Source organism: Dermacentor albipictus, chromosome 8 (assembly GCF_038994185.2).
Source record: "Dermacentor albipictus isolate Rhodes 1998 colony chromosome 8, USDA_Dalb.pri_finalv2, whole genome shotgun sequence".
Classification (NCBI taxonomy): Eukaryota; Metazoa; Arthropoda; class Arachnida; order Ixodida; family Ixodidae; genus Dermacentor; species Dermacentor albipictus.
The window spans coordinates 51,283,868-51,301,648 of record NC_091828.1 but is presented as its reverse complement, the minus strand read 5'-3'; the positions used below and the strand labels follow the sequence as shown (position 1 = coordinate 51,301,648).

The 17,781-nt window shown below is 48.3% G+C and overlaps 1 protein-coding gene across 3 annotated transcripts in view; it reads left to right on the top strand.

Moving 5' to 3' along the window:
• Positions 1-14,119, top strand: part of LOC135896017 (zinc finger protein OZF-like) — a 76,689-nt gene extending 62,570 nt beyond the window's left edge. For all 3 annotated transcript variants that reach the window (XM_065424289.2, XM_065424287.2, XM_065424288.2), the window contains one exon: positions 10,702-14,119. In XM_065424289.2, the coding sequence (XP_065280361.1) occupies positions 10,702-11,543 (842 nt within the window). In that variant the 3' untranslated portion in view covers positions 11,544-14,119. The remainder of the gene's footprint in view (positions 1-10,701) is intronic.
• The last annotated feature ends 3,662 nt before the right edge of the window (positions 14,120-17,781 follow it).

Below are 17,781 nucleotides of genomic sequence, written 5' to 3'. Positions count from 1 at the left end.
CAAACCACTCAGCAACGTCAGTACAACGCCCGCCACAGTGACGTACAGTTTTCGCCTGGTGCGCTCGTGCTCCTGTGGTCGCCCTCTCATCACGTCGGACTTCCAGAAAAGCTCCTTTTGCGATACACATGGTCCTACCGCGTGCTGCGCCAGGTGACACCTGTGATGTACAAAATTGCTCCTGTGAGCTCAACCTGGTCATCTGCTCTGGTGTCTAGTGATGTCGTGCACATCAGTAGGCTCAAGGCCTACTACACTGCTTCCGAGTCCGGCCTTTAGTTGCTCCAGGACGGCGCTTTTGCCGCCGGGGGTAGTGCTACGGAATAGCATTTCAAATGACAAAAAGGCAAGCAGTAAGAAGACGACGACGACGACGATTGGAAGCTAGCGCGGGCTGTTGCCTCTTGGCCAAGTGCGGCGTATTATGTTGTAAATATACTTGTACATAGCTTTTCATCTGCGTGTTCTTACGAAACAATATATATATTTATATATATAAGCACCCTCGCTGCAACCTAGCGGTAACTTGGGCACGGTATGAAACTAGTGTGTTTGTGTGTGTGTGTGTGTGTGTGTGTGTGTGTTCCTTCAGAGCCACCAACGGTGCTTGGTGCCTCTCTTCGCAAATACGTTCACCTGCTTGTGTGTTAAAATCCACTGTGCTTTGCAAAGGGAGCGTACCATTCCTTGTCGGTTCCACCAGTCATTTGCCACTATTTTGTGATGGCAGAACACAAGGAGCAGACTGCACTCCAAAGAAGTTTCCATATTTTTGCACCTCTAAGGCGCACCAAACATAGTAAAACTTTTACTGCAAGATCAGGATCGGGGTGCGAATTACTCGAATTTTGATTTGAAGTTTCGCTCCATGGCAACACAGCGTGCGCTGCAACAAAGCCACACTTCAGGGCAAGGTTCTCAAATACTCACAGGTTCGTTATCTCCTGGGGAACCCCCCTGTTTTTCCACCCCTTTGTGTTGAAGATCCCTTCTCTCCTGCACTGTCGGTCATTTTCCTCCTCTGCATTGGTCGCCATTTTGCGTTTTTCAGTTAGTGAATAGTGCACCTGACACTGGCAAAGTAGAACTTGGGTCACAATATGCCGTGCTCAACGGCCCAGCTCCCGTCTCCAGAAACAATAAAGCAGAGTCATTGGCTGAAGATACGACACGCACAAGTGGGTTTATACTCAAATGGATGCTGTTTTGTAAACATCTGGGGGTGGTGTATGCAGTTATTTCCGTGGGTTATATGCGCAGGGACAGTGACAAGAACTTTATTAGAATGTCCTGAGGAACCTTATTGGGGGGAACCGAAGGCTCGCCGATCAAGTTGGTGGCTCCGCCCACGACGGGACAGGGAGATGGTGACTCTCCGCGACGTCGCGGGACCTCTGGACGGCCTGTAGTTGGCTTGTGAAATCCGAGCTCTTCAGCCAGGCGCCCCACTTGAACTTGTTATGAAAGTCGGAGCCCGCGTTGTACGGGCACAGCCAGAGCATGTGGTCGAAGGAGCAGCACGCGTGACCGCATTTGGAGCACGATTGCGGAAAGTTCGGGTCTATCCAAGTAAGCGCTCTCGGGGTGAGGTACGATCTCGTCTGTAAAAGCCTGAAAGTAACAGCCTGAGCCCTGTTCAGTTTCGGACTGGGGGGACGGAATTTTCTCCTTCTGTGTCTGTAATGTGACGTAATTTCGTGAAAGGTTGTAAGTTTATCTTTGAAGGGGCAATCCTGCGGGAAAGCCGGACCGCTAGCTCTGACGCGTTTCGTGAATTCACGCGCCAGGCAGTTGGCCCGCTCGTTAGGGTTGCAACCCGCTCGGTTAGTTGCATCGTCCATGTGGGCCGGGAACCATGCTATGGTGATATGACCTGCAGTTTCTTCTCGCGTATTAATACGAAAGCATCTGTTTACGATGTCGGCTGCGTGTTTACAAACTAGAGTGGACGAGAAAGCCCTGACCGCCGTGCGCGAGTCGGAGAAAATGGACGCCGGGCCTTTTGCGGCTTGAAGAGCCAAGGCTATCGCGGTTTCCTCCGCCTCGTTCGCGTGTTTGGCGTAGATTGATGCGGCGCTGATAAGTGTTCCACGCGCGTCAACGACCGTGATTGCAAACCTGTCTTCACTGTCATATTTGGCGGCGTCAACGAAGAATGCATCTGCCCCTTAAGGATCTATTCGTCGAAGGATGGCTCTAGCCCGCGCTCTTCTGCGACCTTCGTTATATTGGCCTCGAGCTCCACCACTGGAAAAGCTGGCGCCACCGTCGGCGTGACGTGCTAGGAGGGATCACGTGGACATAGCGGCCGCGTCGGCTGCTTCGGGAGCGCCGAAGCGAGCTGAAAACGAGAGTTTAAATTCCCTCGTACGCTGCGGTCCTCATTTAGTGGTGAGATTTTCCCGCTTCGAGTGTCTCCTTTACAACGCTTGAAAGCACTTCAATAGGTAGTGGCTGCCTTTGAAGGCGCACAACATGGTGGGCTACTGCTCGGTGCCGCAGTGCCGGAGCGGAGCCCGGTGTCAGCCTTATTCACACGTAGCCGCAGGACAAGAAGCTGCGTGAAGCTTGGCTCACGAAACATAAAACCGGCAAACGGTCATCGGCTACAACTCGGGTATGCAGCAAGCACAGACGCGTGAAAGATTTCTGCTACGCCGCCGGGTATGCGATGTTCGGAAAACGCGTACTGAGACGCTCGCCCGAGTCCGCTGCCCGACTAATGTGATGACGGTTTGGTCTATGAACTTGTCGATGCTATAGATACTGGCAAGTTCACTGGAATGGAAAGGGAGGTGTAAGAAGCACGTTAAAAAAGCATGGCATATGGTCATGTTTGTGTTATGAATTAATGCACTGGATTACCAAAAGAGAAGCAGCGGGAAATCGCACGCTGTGAACGCCGATAAACATACATTGCGGCGCAACTCGAGAAGTAATATTGAAACGTCCAAGAATTTAGAAGAAAGAAACGTTGAATCGTCGCGACGGCACATCACAGTCCCCGTAGGCGTCGAAGCCTCTACAATGAAATTATTTTTGAATAGTTCTGATAGCGCCCACGCAACAATGGTTGCTTGCATACTGTCAAATGCTCATATTCTGCGGCCTAAAGCTCATGGCACGGTGCGAAAACGCGCACGCGGTGAAAGCGAAACAGTGCGCGGACAAGCATCCCGACGCGCCGGTCGCTGGGAATCTGCGCGATCGCTGCATTGAGGCTTCGTTCTATCACGCTCCATTTAGTTATACAAACACTATAAGAACATATTTCACATACTCTGCTCTCAGCGTTTGCCTACCTTTCACGCAAGAAGCTGGTTCGGGAGACTCCATCGCGGCGACCGCGCGCAGTGGCGTTCACTGTACGTATTCGGTAAAGAGACATAGCGTCTGTAAACGATTCTGTGCTTTCAATTTGCCCAGGGTTATTATTTAGACAGTAAAAAACTAATCTCGTTTCAAAAGTACTTACAGAACTATCCGGGAGAGCTCGCGCGTGGTGTTTTCAGTGAGCGCTGACAGCAAATCCTATGAGGAGCGCGCCACGTGATCCCTCATACTACGCCAGCGAGGCGCTTCCGATAGATGGCGACTCCGTAACTCCTCGCCGCCAATATTGGGTGGATGTTCCTCGGCACGGGCTCAACCTTTACACCTTCACGGGCTGATTTAGACAGGGGGTGTCGGTTGAGCGGTGCCTGTATAGGGAGTTGACCAGCTTCATCAAGAATTTTGATTTCCGGCTTAGTTGACGAAAGCCTGGAGATCTGTGCAATGAACTGTGCTTCAATTAATTCGTCTGTGGTATTGTGAATTCCGAGTTCAAGTAGTTTTAATGTGCTAGCGGATTGTGGAATACCGAGTATTCTTTTGACGCCGGACCTGATGAGTGTGTCGAGTTTGTTCTTTTCAATTTTGCTCCACTTGAATTACGGTACCGTGTAAGTAATGTGACTGATGAAGAAAGCTTGGAAGACCCTGAGTAGGTTGTTCTCCTTCAGTCCCCCCCCCCCCCATTTTGCTTGCGATTCTAGTTATGAGTCTTAGTATATTTCTCGCCTGCACGCTCAGCTTGTTTAGAGCTTCTGCATTGCAACCTTTGGCGTTGATTAGAAGTCCTAAAATTTTGATGGAGTTCACCCTCGGAATGGGGTGCCCTTCTCGTTTTGTAATTTCGACTGGCAGCGTTTCCAGAGGCTCGAGGTTCCTAACGCCCTGCCTAAACTGTCTGTAGAGGAAGAGTTCGGATTTGGTTGGTGACAGCTTGAGACCCGTGCATGTAAGAAATTCTTCCGTTACATCTATGGCCGCCTGGAGAGATTGCTCTAGATCGGCCAAAGATCCCCCTGGGGACTAGATTGTGATATCGTCTGCATAGATTGCGTGGCCTATTTTTGTGAGTGCTGCCAGCCTTTCAGAGAGTTTATGCATGACAATATTATTTAGTAGCGTGGATTGGACCGAGCCCTGAGGGGTTCCGCAGTTGCCCAGTTCGTACGGACCGCCCGAGATCGTGCCCGTCGAAGGAACGCTTTCCTTTCCGATAGGAACGAGAGAGTGAAATTAAAGAATTTCCGCCCTAGGTTGAGATGGGAAATTTCGTTCAAGATGTGTTCGTGAGCCACCTTGTCAAAGGCCTTAGCGAGGTCGAGTGCAATGATACCTCGTACGTCCCGCGTCTCGTTATCGAATATAGATCTTTTCAGGAGGAGCATTGCGTCCTGTGTGGAGAGTCCCTTTCTAAAACCTATTAGATTATGCCTAAACAGTTCGTGGTTTTCGACGTGTTCGACTATTCGATTGTGTACTGCATGTTCTGCCATTTCGCAAATGCACGATGTTAGAGAGATGGGACGCAGGTTATTTATGTGCGGAGGTTTCCTCGGTTTGGGGATGAGCACCACTTTGGCGGCGCGCCATTCCGACGGGACCTGCCCCGAGCTCCACACCTCGTTTATCTCTGCCGTTAGGATTTCGATGGCCTTGTCGTCCAAGTACCGGAGGAGCTTGTTGGTGACCCCGTCTGGCCCCGGGGCCGATCTTTCATTTAGGTTGAAGAGTACGTCTCTGATTTCTGGAACCGTAAAAGGTTCGTCTAATTCTGGCCTGTCTAGCCCCGTGTAAGCCGCTCTCCCGCTTATGCCTTGCGAATCTCCTTCCTTGACGGGTAGGTAAGTTCGCGCCAGGTCGTTGACAATTACATCGTTTGTGAGGCCCCAGGTGACCTGCTTATGTATGAGCCTATCGACGGCGAGATTTAGCGCATTCCGGGACTGTTTATCGTTTAGGAGGCTTTTAAGCAGATTCCACTTACTACCTCTTCTCATGTGACCGTCCGTTTCGTTGCACATTTCGTCCCACTGTTGCAGGGCCAGTTGCTTGGAATAGCACTCTATTTCCTTGTTTAGTGACGTTAGTTTTGCTCGTAGTCGGCGATTTAATTTCTGTATTTTCCACCTCTCTCCAAGAGCGTGTTTAGCCTCCAGGAGATGCGCTAACTGAGAGTCCATTTTGGGGACTTCAAGTTTTGTGCTGATTTATTTGGTCGCGTTTATGACGGCCTGTTTAAGATTGGTAATTAGTTCTTTGAAGGATTCACTTGAGGGGGCGGTTTCGGCACGAATTTTTCGGAAAAGATCCCAATCGACGTATTCGTATTTGACCAGAGGTTTGGGTTTGACCTGCACCGCGATTTCGAGAACGTAGTGGTCACTACCCAAGTCCTCTTGGAGATTATCCCACGTGCCCTCGATATTTCGGAAGAATGTGAGGTCTGGCGTTGTGTCTCGACTGACCGAATTACCCCTTCTAGTGGGAAACCTAGGATCTGTAACAAGCGTGAGGTTAAAATCGGCTGCACATCCGGCTAAGTTTGTGCCCTTCTTGCTGTTAAAGCCGTATCCCCATTCCGTGTTCGGAGCGTTGAAGTCCCCCGCAATTAAGAGGGGCGCGTTTCTGGCTGCCCTGATTGCAGAATGGAATAGTGCATTAAAGTCTCTGTTCTTATTTTTTATCTGCAGGCGAACTGTAGACGTTAAGAATAAAGACATTCGCGTACGTTGCTCGATCTACTGGGCACGAGCTCGATCAGTTGTGCCTCTAGTCCGCTACGATATTTTGGAACGGTGCGCTCCACAAAAGAGAGACTCTTTTAACGCGATAGCGTTAAGGAGCTCGTGTCGCAGAAAAGCCGGTGTCGTCGGCGTCGGTGTCAGCATTTTGCGGCGTTGACCGTGAGCGATAAATCACGGCAGGCACTCCATAAATAAAAAGCAACTTCAAAGATGGGCTGGGTGGGAATCGAACCAGGGTCTCCGGAGTGTGAGGCGGAGACGCTACCACTCAGCCACGATTTCGATGCTTCCGAAAGGTACAAACGCGCCTCTAGTGAATGCGGTGTTGCCTTCGAAACGAGCCGTGGAAAGTTATACTGTGGTGTATATCGGTAATTATGAAGATGTAACTTACAGAAGTCGCAATTACACGAGTAGCGATGTGCGTTTCGCTGCATTTCTTCTGCGCTTTCCGCACACGGAGAGCCATCTTGCGGCAAACACAGAAGACCCCCTCCTCTCCATGTACGGCGCTGCCCCGACAGATGGCGCGCCACGCGCGCATTGGAGCTGTCGCGGCTCGGACCAGCGCCTCCTCTATAGAGGAGGCGCTGCTCGGACTCTCTCCCCTGACAACGCTTCGCCTGGCTCCCTCTGTAGAATCAAGCGTCCTTCCTTTCTTTAGATCACTATCTCTCTATCTCTCTGCCCGTGCCGATCACGGCGTTTGGCTGGCGTGCATAATTTCCCCCTCCGGGATACCGAGTTCTTTGGTTCGCTCCGCTTGCTCAGGCGCACGTTTCGTTGCTGCGCCGAACGCCGCGTTGCTCGACCATATGGCTCGACGCTCACCGCGTCTGATGCGGGGCGCCTCGTAAGTGATGGCTGCCCTGTAGCCCATTGTCTTACACCCATTGGCGGGTCGACGGGAACGCTATCGCGTTCCACTCTTGAAGGCGAAGCTTAAGCGTCCTCCAATTTTTTAACTAAGGCGGCGTTGCCTCTCCCCGCTTCGCCTTTGTACGCTACTGCGCGATACCCCGACAGAGTAATCTCTTTCTCCGAGAGCGTCTCCTGCAGTAATATCACTTGTGGCTTGTCTGTCACCGATCTGACGAGCTGACCTAACGGAGCATTGCGCCTCTGGAAGCTAGCGCAGTTCCACTGCCAAATTTTAACGGTATTGTTATTTGTGTTAGCCATCTTGTTTACTGTGAAATTTTAGAGACCTGTGCCGTCCCCGTCGGGATTTGATCCTGTCGGGAGCGGTTCAGTACGTGTTGTTTGTCTACTTTTGGACTGAGCCTTAGGTCTTTCTAATAGTGTTACTCTCAACTCTATGGCGGAGAGCATTTCCATATATACTCAGGGTCTTTTCCAGTTTACCCTCGTTTTTGACTGGGGAAGCCGAGGCGGCGAACGGGGTCCCGCTGACCTCGGTTATGTCGCCCTCTTCTTCCTCCTCTGTGTCGCTAAAAGGTTCCGAGTTGAGCGCCTTGCGTTTCGACTGCCCGGCTAACGGGTCTGGTTTACTGTTGCTAACCTCATGCCGGTTTATGAGTTTTCCTTTCATGTTAAAGGATTCCTTAAGCTCTGCGAGCTCGCGTCTAAGTTCCTTATTTTCCGCTTCGAGCGCTTCGATACGGGGATCGATCCTATGCTCTGGCTGTGCCTCACCTGTCGTTTCTTTGCTTGATCCGTTCGTCTTCCCAGACGGCTGTGTCGCTCCCTTGACCTTGTCGGCCCACGTGGCCCGCTTGACGGACTGGGAGCGAGACCGGGACCTCGATCTGGAGGAGCGTTCTCCTTGCCTCGGTTTGGATTCTCTCCTTCTCGAGTGTGAGTGCCCTCCGGATAGAGATAGGGTACCCAGATTGGAACCGCTCCGCGCAGCTGGTGCAGCCAACGAGATGTCGCCAATTGCGTCGGTGACGTCAGATTCTTCGTCCACTTGTGCCTTCCTTGCTCTTTGTCGGCGTCTTCGGCGTCGGCGTCGTACAATGTATGGAATTTGATAGCGCTTGTTGCACGTTCGGTCTCCTGTGACGTAGGGCCCGTCGCACGCTTCGCACTTGGGGGTGCATTGATGTTCTGCTTCGTCGTCCGCATTTACTTTTCCGCAACCGCGGCATTTGCTTCTCTCTTCCTCGCTGCTGATGCAAACGTCGGCACGGTGGCCTACGTGGCCGCAAGCATGGCAAACGACGACTTGGCGTCGGTATAAAGAACATGGCAACAAGGCCGTGCCGCAGATCACGTGGTTGGGCACACGCATGCCTCTGAATACAATCACGACTACATGCGAGTTCTTGATTCTTCTGGCTTTTAGTGCCGTGGGATTTCTTTCGTTAACAGTCATGTTTCTAAGTGTGCCTTCATCGTGACAGGGGTCGATGTGCTTTATTGCGCCTTTGCACGTATCTTCAGGCGGCGACGTACGCCGAGACTTCGTAGGCGCCGTACTTAGTATGGATTTTATTTAGTCTCGCATAGGCCCTCGCATTAGCGGCGTGCGGAGTAGAGATTATTAAAATATTCTGTACCTTGTTTGGGCACACGGTGTCTTCCTTCGTTTGATGCTCAGGCAGGGCAGCCGCCATGGCCAGGGCTTGAGCGAGCAGCACTACGTCGGCTTTTGATACGTCGAGGCCTCCCTTGGGGCGCACGATAATCTTGATCTGTTCCTTCGGGAGCTTCGGAAGTCGCGAAGCTGCCGTTACTTGCGACAACAGACTTTTAGCCGGTCCCTTGGCAGTGCGGCAGCCAGCCGGCTTGTTCACGGTACCACGTTGGCCATCTCGTAATGGCGGCCTGTTCGTCTCCTGCTTTTTACGGTTGTTGAGGGCGGTGATGCGCCCAGCACCGTTGAGATCTTCCTGGGTTACGTCCATGCCTTCCACAGTTACGACTTCGGGCATGGCGTCGCTTTCAATGAACGCACGTGTCGTCGCTTGAGTCGCGCACAGAGACGGCAAAACGCAAGCGTGGGGCTGCCTCTGCAGGCAGGCCTGCCTTGTCAGGATTGGGGACTCAATCCCATCGCTCGAGATCCGTTGCCAAGATTGGAGTCCGGCATGAATTCGAAGGTAGCTGGCCCATGCCGTCGTCCAACTTATCCACGCTGAGGACGTTGATGAAGGGAAGAACTGCTTCTCATCGAGAACGAGGAATATGGGTTTATTTACAGTATTTAAATCGGTCTAACATGACTGCTTGAGAAAAAGAGTGTCAGTCCAACATGACTGCACGAGAGAAGTGTATCAGTCTAACATGACTGCTCAAGAGAAGTGTGTCCAGAATTCGTACCACAGCAGTTTTTATACACTCGATCCTCCCGCGATACAAGGTGACGCGAACGTTCGTTTACTCATTGTCAACTTGCCGCCGCCCCGCAGAACAGTTTACGCACACAAAGCACACACAATCCGATGTCCGGCGCCGACGTCCGAGGGGCGCCGTTCCGGGAAGCTCTGAGCCAATGGCGGGTAGCTCGTTGTCTTGCGTCCCGGTCGGGGCGTGTGGGAAGCAACAAAAAACGGCTTTCCCGCGGCAGCTTGCTCACGCGTAGCAGATGAGGTACGCGCTGGAGAGCTCCGGCACCATAGTTCGCCCGTCGAACTCGTTTCGTCACAACGGCGATGGGGTTGGAGGAATGCCGGCGGTTTTCAGCCCAAAGCCCGCTTCATCGAACGCATATCCTAGGTGCAGCGACGGAGAGCGGAGGATGCGTGTCTTGTTCCCCGGTAGTAACTGGGTGGCAATCTGGTAGTGCAGCTCGCCATTCTTAACAGCCTGCACCGCCGCACCGAGAACAGGCTGTGCCCGTTAGGGCTAGCTCCCTCGTTGGCGTAATCTCAGAGTAAAAGCCTCAGAATATGACGAAAAGTCCACCCACCCTGGCATCGGCGGATTTCTTGTAACTTGGCGGTTCCGGTGAGGTATATATATCCAGGGTTCTTGGAAAGACGCCCAAAAACATTTAAGAACGCAGGAGCCGACGTGGATACGTCCGCACTGCTCGGCACCTTCTCGTCTTCCCTTCGTTGTATGCGCATATTATTTTTTTTTCTTTCTGGGCTTTTTGAAAAGAGGATGCGGGTTGTAGGTGCTGGCAGGTTATATGAGGAAAACTGCGGCATTTCCTAGCTGACTCCTTGCAATCTCGACTTATGGTAACATTGCCAAAGTTCAATGTGTGATCAAAAGGAAACTCACTGGTGAAGTCTCGTATAAAACACATTTGTTGTGCCAGCGAATCATAACAAATTTTGCAAGTGCCAAATATGGTTACCGGGCCTCAAGTGATCATTGAGGATATGAGAGCAGGCTTGGTCAAAGCACTTTTGTTCTCTAAGGGTCGTAGGAGAGAGTAGTCAAACACTCCACATTCTCTCATTTTGTAATCCTTTAGTTTTCTGAAAAATCCTTTTTATAAGTGGACTTCACAAACAGTGTCATGAAGCATTCAAATGCAGAAATATTGAGTAAATAAAAATGAACATTAGGAGTTCTTTGTTTCATCGTACTTGAAATAACCCTGATGATCTTCCAAATCAAATGAAAAAGATAGCTTGTCATTAAATTTAGCATCTGTGTTCTTTCTTGGCATTTCTTAATAACTCTTATTTTCTTTTTATTTGTGCAGCATCAAGGCCTTCAATTTCTACATCAACTGCCAAATGTGACAACTCAAAGCAAGGATGCCTCCACCGATGTGAGCTATGTGACTATGAGGCTGATAAACTATTTCTTCTGGAAGCACATGCCAGCGCCCATACTTCCGAGAAGCTATTTCATTGCCCTTTATGCCCTCAGAGCTTTCCACAAAAGCAGAGACTGAAAACTCACCTTCTCACTCACACAATCAAGACGCCATTTCAGTGCACTTCATGCTTTCGGAGCTTCTCGGATAAGGCTCACCTGAAAGACCACTTGCGCATCCATACGGGCGAGAAACCGTTTCATTGCCTTTTATGCCCTCAGAGCTTTTCTCAAAAGTCCAGCCTGAAAACCCACCTGCTCACCCACACAGGCAAGAAGCCATTTCAGTGCGCTTCATGCTTTCGGCGCTTTTCGCTAAAGGCTCACCTGAAAGGGCACCTGCGCACCCATACAGGTGAGAAGCCATTTCATTGCCCTTTATGCCCTTGGAGCTTTACTCAAACGTCCACCCTGCAAAAACACCTGCTCACCCACACAGGCGTGAAGCCATATGAATGCCCTTCATGCTTTCAACGCTTCTCGCGCAAGTCTTACATCAAAGACCATCTGCGCACCCACACAGGCGAAAAGCCATTTCGGTGCCCTTCATGCTCTCGGAGCTTCTCGAAAAAGACCTCCCTGAAAGAACACCTGCACAGCCACACAGGCGAGAAGCCATATCAGTGCCCTTCATGCTCTCAGAGCTTCTCACAAAAGGGCAGTCTCAGGAGACATGAGACGAGAAGCCATTTCAGTGCCCACTCTGCCTTCAGAGATTCTCGTTGAAGAATGCCCTGGAGATACACCAGTGCATTCGTACAGGTGACCGGTCATAAAGTTGCACCGTCTGCTCCAGGTCCTCATCACTTGAACAGATTAAAGAGAGCACAGCACCATGACACTGTAGGCTATAGGTCAATAATCTCGTTAAACTACAGTCTGAATTAAAAATTTACATACGTGTTGTATGTTACATAGTGTTCTACTGCATCAGGTAGCACAAGTGTCTCCACATGCTCCTGAGAGCAAGCTTTAACTCAGGCCCAACTCCGATGGCGCCTATTCAAATACATTTAAAATGTAGAAATGCTTTTCTGAAATAACCAGTGGGCCGATTATAATGAAATTTGTTACATTCGAGAGAAAAAGCTAAATTATGATGTCTGCTGGGAGCAAATTTTTGGTTGAAGGCCTGAATGTTCGAACAGGAATTCACAAAGATGGTCCAGCATGAAAAAAATAGGAGCAAGAATTTTATAATTTTTTAGCTTTGCACCTGGAATGGATATCGTAGCTCAGTAAACTGCATACGCTAGATCTTCCAAAGTGGACAAATTTGATGTCTCAATTTATCTTTTGTTAACTTGTTACGCTGTTTACAGAGAGTACTTTGCAAATGTCCTACTCGACTATTAGTGGCATATATTATTGCCTTGTTTAACATGTCAATTTTGTCCACTTTAGGTGTCCTATTTGGAGCATTTTACAGAATTGCGATATCATTTTTCATTGCTGAGTTAGAGCTGTAAACTTCATAGTTTTGTTTTCTGAAAATTCGTGATGTTGAACAATTGTTAATAAAAGATTGATGGCCTTAATCAAAAATTCACTACCAACAGTCACTAAATTCTGTTTCTTTTATATGCAACAAAACTCATCAGGTTTGGTGCAGTAGTAGTCAAGAAAAATGATTTCTCCTTTCCCGTGTATTTAGATGGGAGCCCCCAAGCCGAAGCTTGTTCTTAAAGGGTCCCTGAAACACTTTGTGGTGTTACCATATTTTCTCTAGATCTTTTCTCAACACGTTATGGAACGCAGAGCAAAAGAATTTACGAGAACTAACCCACATAAATCCATTGTAGCTGAGAAAAAAAATCGAAATGCAGTTAAACTTTAATTAAAAGAAGTCGGCAAAAACAGCTATTTGCTTTGTTATATTGTGGCTTTTCATTATTCGAAAAGCAACTGATGTTCATTCGTGTCTCAAAAATTACTGTTTGCATGCCCCTACAAACTATGTATGTTCATAGTAATAATTGTTACTCTACAGATGTCTGAATGATGTGTTCTTTAGGCTCTGTTTTTTTCAGTATTCTCTTTTGTACATATGAACTTGTTCTCTTAGACCAATTCATGTATATGTTGGCTCTTGGTTCTGGTCTACATAGTTCATCGTGGATTCTTTTGATCTTATTGTATTCGTGCCTTTCTGTTTTTTACAAATGGGTACATTTCTAGAGGAATTAATTGTTCAGTAAGCTAGCTTTCTACTGGCTGTTTCATCAGAGCATCAAATAAATGCTTTTTGAGTATTTGTTTATTCTTTAGTGAGTATTGTCTGTTCTTGATATTTCAATAATTTATTGACAGCATGCAGTATAGGGATGTTAGCATTTTATTGTATCTGGGGCTGCAAATGAAGTTGAGTGACGGCAGTTGGAAGTTACTTATAACATTAAGAACCTGTTATAAGTAACATAGATGAGTAATTTAAGGTTTGAGTCGAATGTTAAGTCCACCATGCTTAATTCTTTCCTACATTTTATTTTAACTAATGTACCAGCATTTCTATAAGCACTAGTGCGACATATATTTGTAGAAATATTTGTGTAAACTTTACATATTGTATTGGCTGATAAACCTGCACTGTGTAATACATCTGTATGCAGAAGGCAAGAAATTGGGCCAATGCTGTTTTTAGAAATTTGAAGATTCTTTATGAATTGCGGTTGTGCCAGTCTCTCATCAGGAATTTCCTCACCGACAAAATTATGCACAGGACATGCTTTTAAGATAATAAATACAAGGGTTCACTGTTTCGATTAAGGGCGTGCAAATATTTGATACGTTAAGGTAGGCACTTTGTCAATACAACTATCTTCTAATAGCCTTCGAACACTTAAAACAATACGTGTACAGAAAGAAACCTCAAAGTGAAACAAAAGTATGATAAATGTCACCCCCATGGGCATAGTGTAGGCATAAAACGTCAGTGTGCGCGTAGTAGAGGAAGTATACGCTTCTGAGGCAGCTAGACTTTCCTGGCTATACAGGGATCATTTGCACTCCCTGAAGAGCCCTTTGTATGCGAGTGATTTCATCATTTGTTCCTACTGCTCCGTTTCTGCTTTTAGTAAACTATGCTACATTATGTGTGATGTAACTACAGGAACTTGCCAATGGAATGAACACCAGGATGTGTACCTTGTTTTACACATTTCTTGACAATAGCTGTGCATTCTTCAAAAACAGTTTGAAACATATTCTACATTTGTTTCAATTCTGGCACTATTCGATTTGTATTCCATTCAATATGCAAAAATTACTTCTATATAGGGCGACAATGTACCTTTATGTAATGAATAAACATATTTGAGGCTTCTTTTCTTTTTTCTCGTTGTTCTGCAAGTTGCACTCCTAAGGATTACCTCCACATCCACTCAGCCATTTTGGTGGCACGTATGCCTTCAGACTCTGGCACGTTACATCCACGTGAAGAGGCACCTGCACCAACATGTGGCCATTTCACTGCTGGGTCTTCTTTCAAAGCTTGCTTATTTTTAACTTGTGAACTCAGATAGCAATTGTCCATTGACACCGTTTTGCGATCTGGGTGTCAATGTATTAAAGGGCCCCTGAAACGGTTCGGACAAATTTTGTAGGCGCGTAGGGTACAGCTTAAGTAGAACATTCGCACCACAATTTAAGTGAAGCGTTACGTATTAATGGAGCTGCAAGCGATTAGAAGTTACCCTCCCCCCTAGCTATGCTTTTCCTCCTCAACTCGCTCGCCGAGCGAGCGGCGCTAAGCTCCGCCTTCACTGATTCAGCGTCACGATGCGACGTCACATCGCTCACTTCCGGTTGTTTAGGAGCACGCCCCCTCCCGCGCGAGACCTCTCCGCTAGCCGCTTGGCCGTCGACCGAGAGCTATCGAAGCAGCGTGCGTTGCGAGCATTCTGTCGTAGCGCCGAACGTGTCCGGTACTCCGCTAAAAACAGGCAAGCTGGTCATTTCGGCAAATGACCGGAGGCATAAACTCAAGCTGATGAAGGAACTTCAGAGTAGACGTACGTGAGCAGCCTGATCGGTCTGCACAGTCCAGACACTTGCTGGCGCAGCGCTTAACCAGTCAAACAAAGCGCTAATATTGCTCTAACCAAATGTAAAGCATTTTAAACATTTTTAAATCAATGTGTTGATGATTACACTCCTGCGAAAAATACACACCAGCAGCAAAGAATACACTTCGTTGCTGCTACTGTGTATGGTTGAGCTCTGTGCCACCAGGTGGCTGCACCGTGCAGACCGTTCACATTTGCCCTTCTGCTCATCTCGTGGCTCATCCCGGCACAGTCAAGCGGCCAGACCCTGTCCTCTTGCGCTTGCGTTTGCCCTAATACTGGACTCGCGGTTTGCAGGTCGCTAGGTTTGCAGTCCACAAGGCAACAAAGTCGAATCATAGTGCTCGCGAAAAAACTGAGACCGACTCTGACCGCGGAGCTCTCGTCAAAATGGAGTACGTTGTAATACAAGCAGACGACACTTGCTATGTGCCGGAAGTGCTGAAGTGTACTAAAAAACTATTCTTGTGTATTCTCTTTAAGTTATTTTCTTTTTACAAAAACAAAGTAACTAACATTCCAGCTATTACGAGCATCATTTGTTCACCATAAAGTTGGAAAAATTATCGACCACGCGCCCTGGTCAGCCAATCAGATAGCTCGCCCATGTGACGTAATATGGGTTATTTGCATCATATGGGTAGGGGCGGCTTAAAATTCCGCCGAGCAGTGCGCTGCGATCGGCAGCGATGGGTATTTTTAAAACCTTATAATAAATTACACGCTTTACGCAGAGCACTTAGATGCATCAATTAATGATCAGAAGGACCTACTCTAACGACTCAGTACGTTTGTAGAAAATCGCCAAAATCGTTTCAGGGTCCCTTTAAGTCAAAATTGAAATGGAATATGCATGCGTGTGCAATATGCTACATAACATTCTGTTATACAAACGTTACCGTATGCTGAGATATGTTGAGCTGCCGATGTAATTCATAGCATGTTCCAGTATAATGTGAAAGCTGTTTCATTATGATTTAAGAATGCAATGAAACAATCTGAAAACACTGATATGACATGACAATGGCAACACCACAACACCAAAGTCAAGTATCGTGCCAGTTGGTACACACTGTGGAAATAAATATGTTGTAATATAATTTAACAAGTTCTTTAGTTATATTATGATATAGCCAAAGCCATGCAGGTGTGCTGAAGGTTGCGGAGATATTTTTGATAATCAGTTTAGAGCACATATTTCAGTGGCTACCGCCATGTGATATTCCTTAATGGCTCAACGACAATTCATCTGTTTATACACTATGCATACAAAAGACCCCTTGCTACGGTTGGCGTCTGGCACTACGTGCAGAAAGGAATTTCACCCGACCTTCTCTCATCTTGCCTCGTTGAAATGAGGCGTGACTTCTGCTACGGGTGGCATCCAGCACCACGTGCAGAAAGGAATTTCACCCGACCTCTCACCATGTCTCGTCGAAATGAGGCGTGACTTCTGCTACGGTTGGCATCCAGCAGTGCCTCGTCCAAAAAGGACTTTTTCTCACCAGACCTTCACCCACCATGCCTCGTTGAAATGAAGCGTGACTTCCTAATTCGTCATGACCATTTCAAGTGTCTGCCGGTCTGGCGGAAGCCCCGCAGTGTTTACAGGCCTCTTTTGTGTGTGTGTGTGCGACTTTAAAGGGACCCTTTCCTCGAACGGTCAAACTCTACAGGAGGACTTCCACGAACCAGCATCGCGCAGAAGAGATGGACAAGCGTCTACAATTCCAGGAAGCTTGATAACGTATAACCGGAGGCGGGGCCCTCTTTCCGCCAATCCGATTCTGTGCGGGTCACGTGACGTCGACGGAAGCAAGATCCCTCCCACGATTGTAGAGAGCCTATTTAAGGGGCTCCGAAATGTACTTTTAATCACATCATTCTCTTCTCATCATCTTTCATCACCCCGCAGGGGTGTCTGCGTCAGCAGGCGTTTGGTGGGTTGCGACACCACGTACCCGAGCACACGAGGGTTGGACCCTCCCGGGTGTAGCCGTGCGCGGCTCAGCCGTGTGCGGGGAAAGGGGGATCCTGGAGGTTGAGCCGATGCTAGGTGATCGGACCTTTAAGGCCCCCCGGCGGAGGCAACACACCTCTTTGGCCTCTGCTTCACGTAGACGGCACCTCCGGACTGACCCACCCGGGGGAAATCGGCAGTCGTCTCTTCCTGTCTCTTTCTCCCCAAATCTTAGTCTTTGTCTCTCACTTTTAGATGTTTCCTGTCCTCTTCTCTCTTCCATTTACTTCCTTTCTCCACGGCGGCTAGGGTTAACCTTGTGTGGCTATCCTACCTTGGGTACACCATATTTGGTTATAGCGACGGCGTACGACTGGCGTCGTGCAGACTTGTACACAAGCTCTGCCGCGTCCCCTCGTTGGGCTCAGTGGTGGGCGGTCGGCGCTGTTGCCGAACATACACATTTTTCTCATGGCAGTGCAAGCCTCTATTCTCTATGATCGGCGTCTGAAAAGATGCCGCACCGAAGGAACGTTCCAGTTCTCTTTTGGGAGCAACGCTCCATCATTTCCTAAGTTCTATGTACTGCACAGTGAAAACAACGTACCAGCGAGAAAGCTCTCTCCATTACTTGTGGCCAAGCGTCTAAAAGAAAAAGATCGGACCTACATACAAAGCCTCAAAAATGTCTAGCGGGGACCTCCTCCTAGAACTCAATGACAAAGACCAAGCGCAAAAGCGCACAGAACTTACCAGTATTGGTAACGCAACAGTGACAATTTCACCGCACAGAACATTAAATACAAGCAGGGGTGTAATATCACAGGAAGATTTTATTGGCTTAAGCGACGAAGAACTGCTGGAAGGTTTCCAGGAACAAAATGTTACCAAGGACCAAAGAATCGTCATCCGCAGGAACGACCAAGAAATCCCCACAACA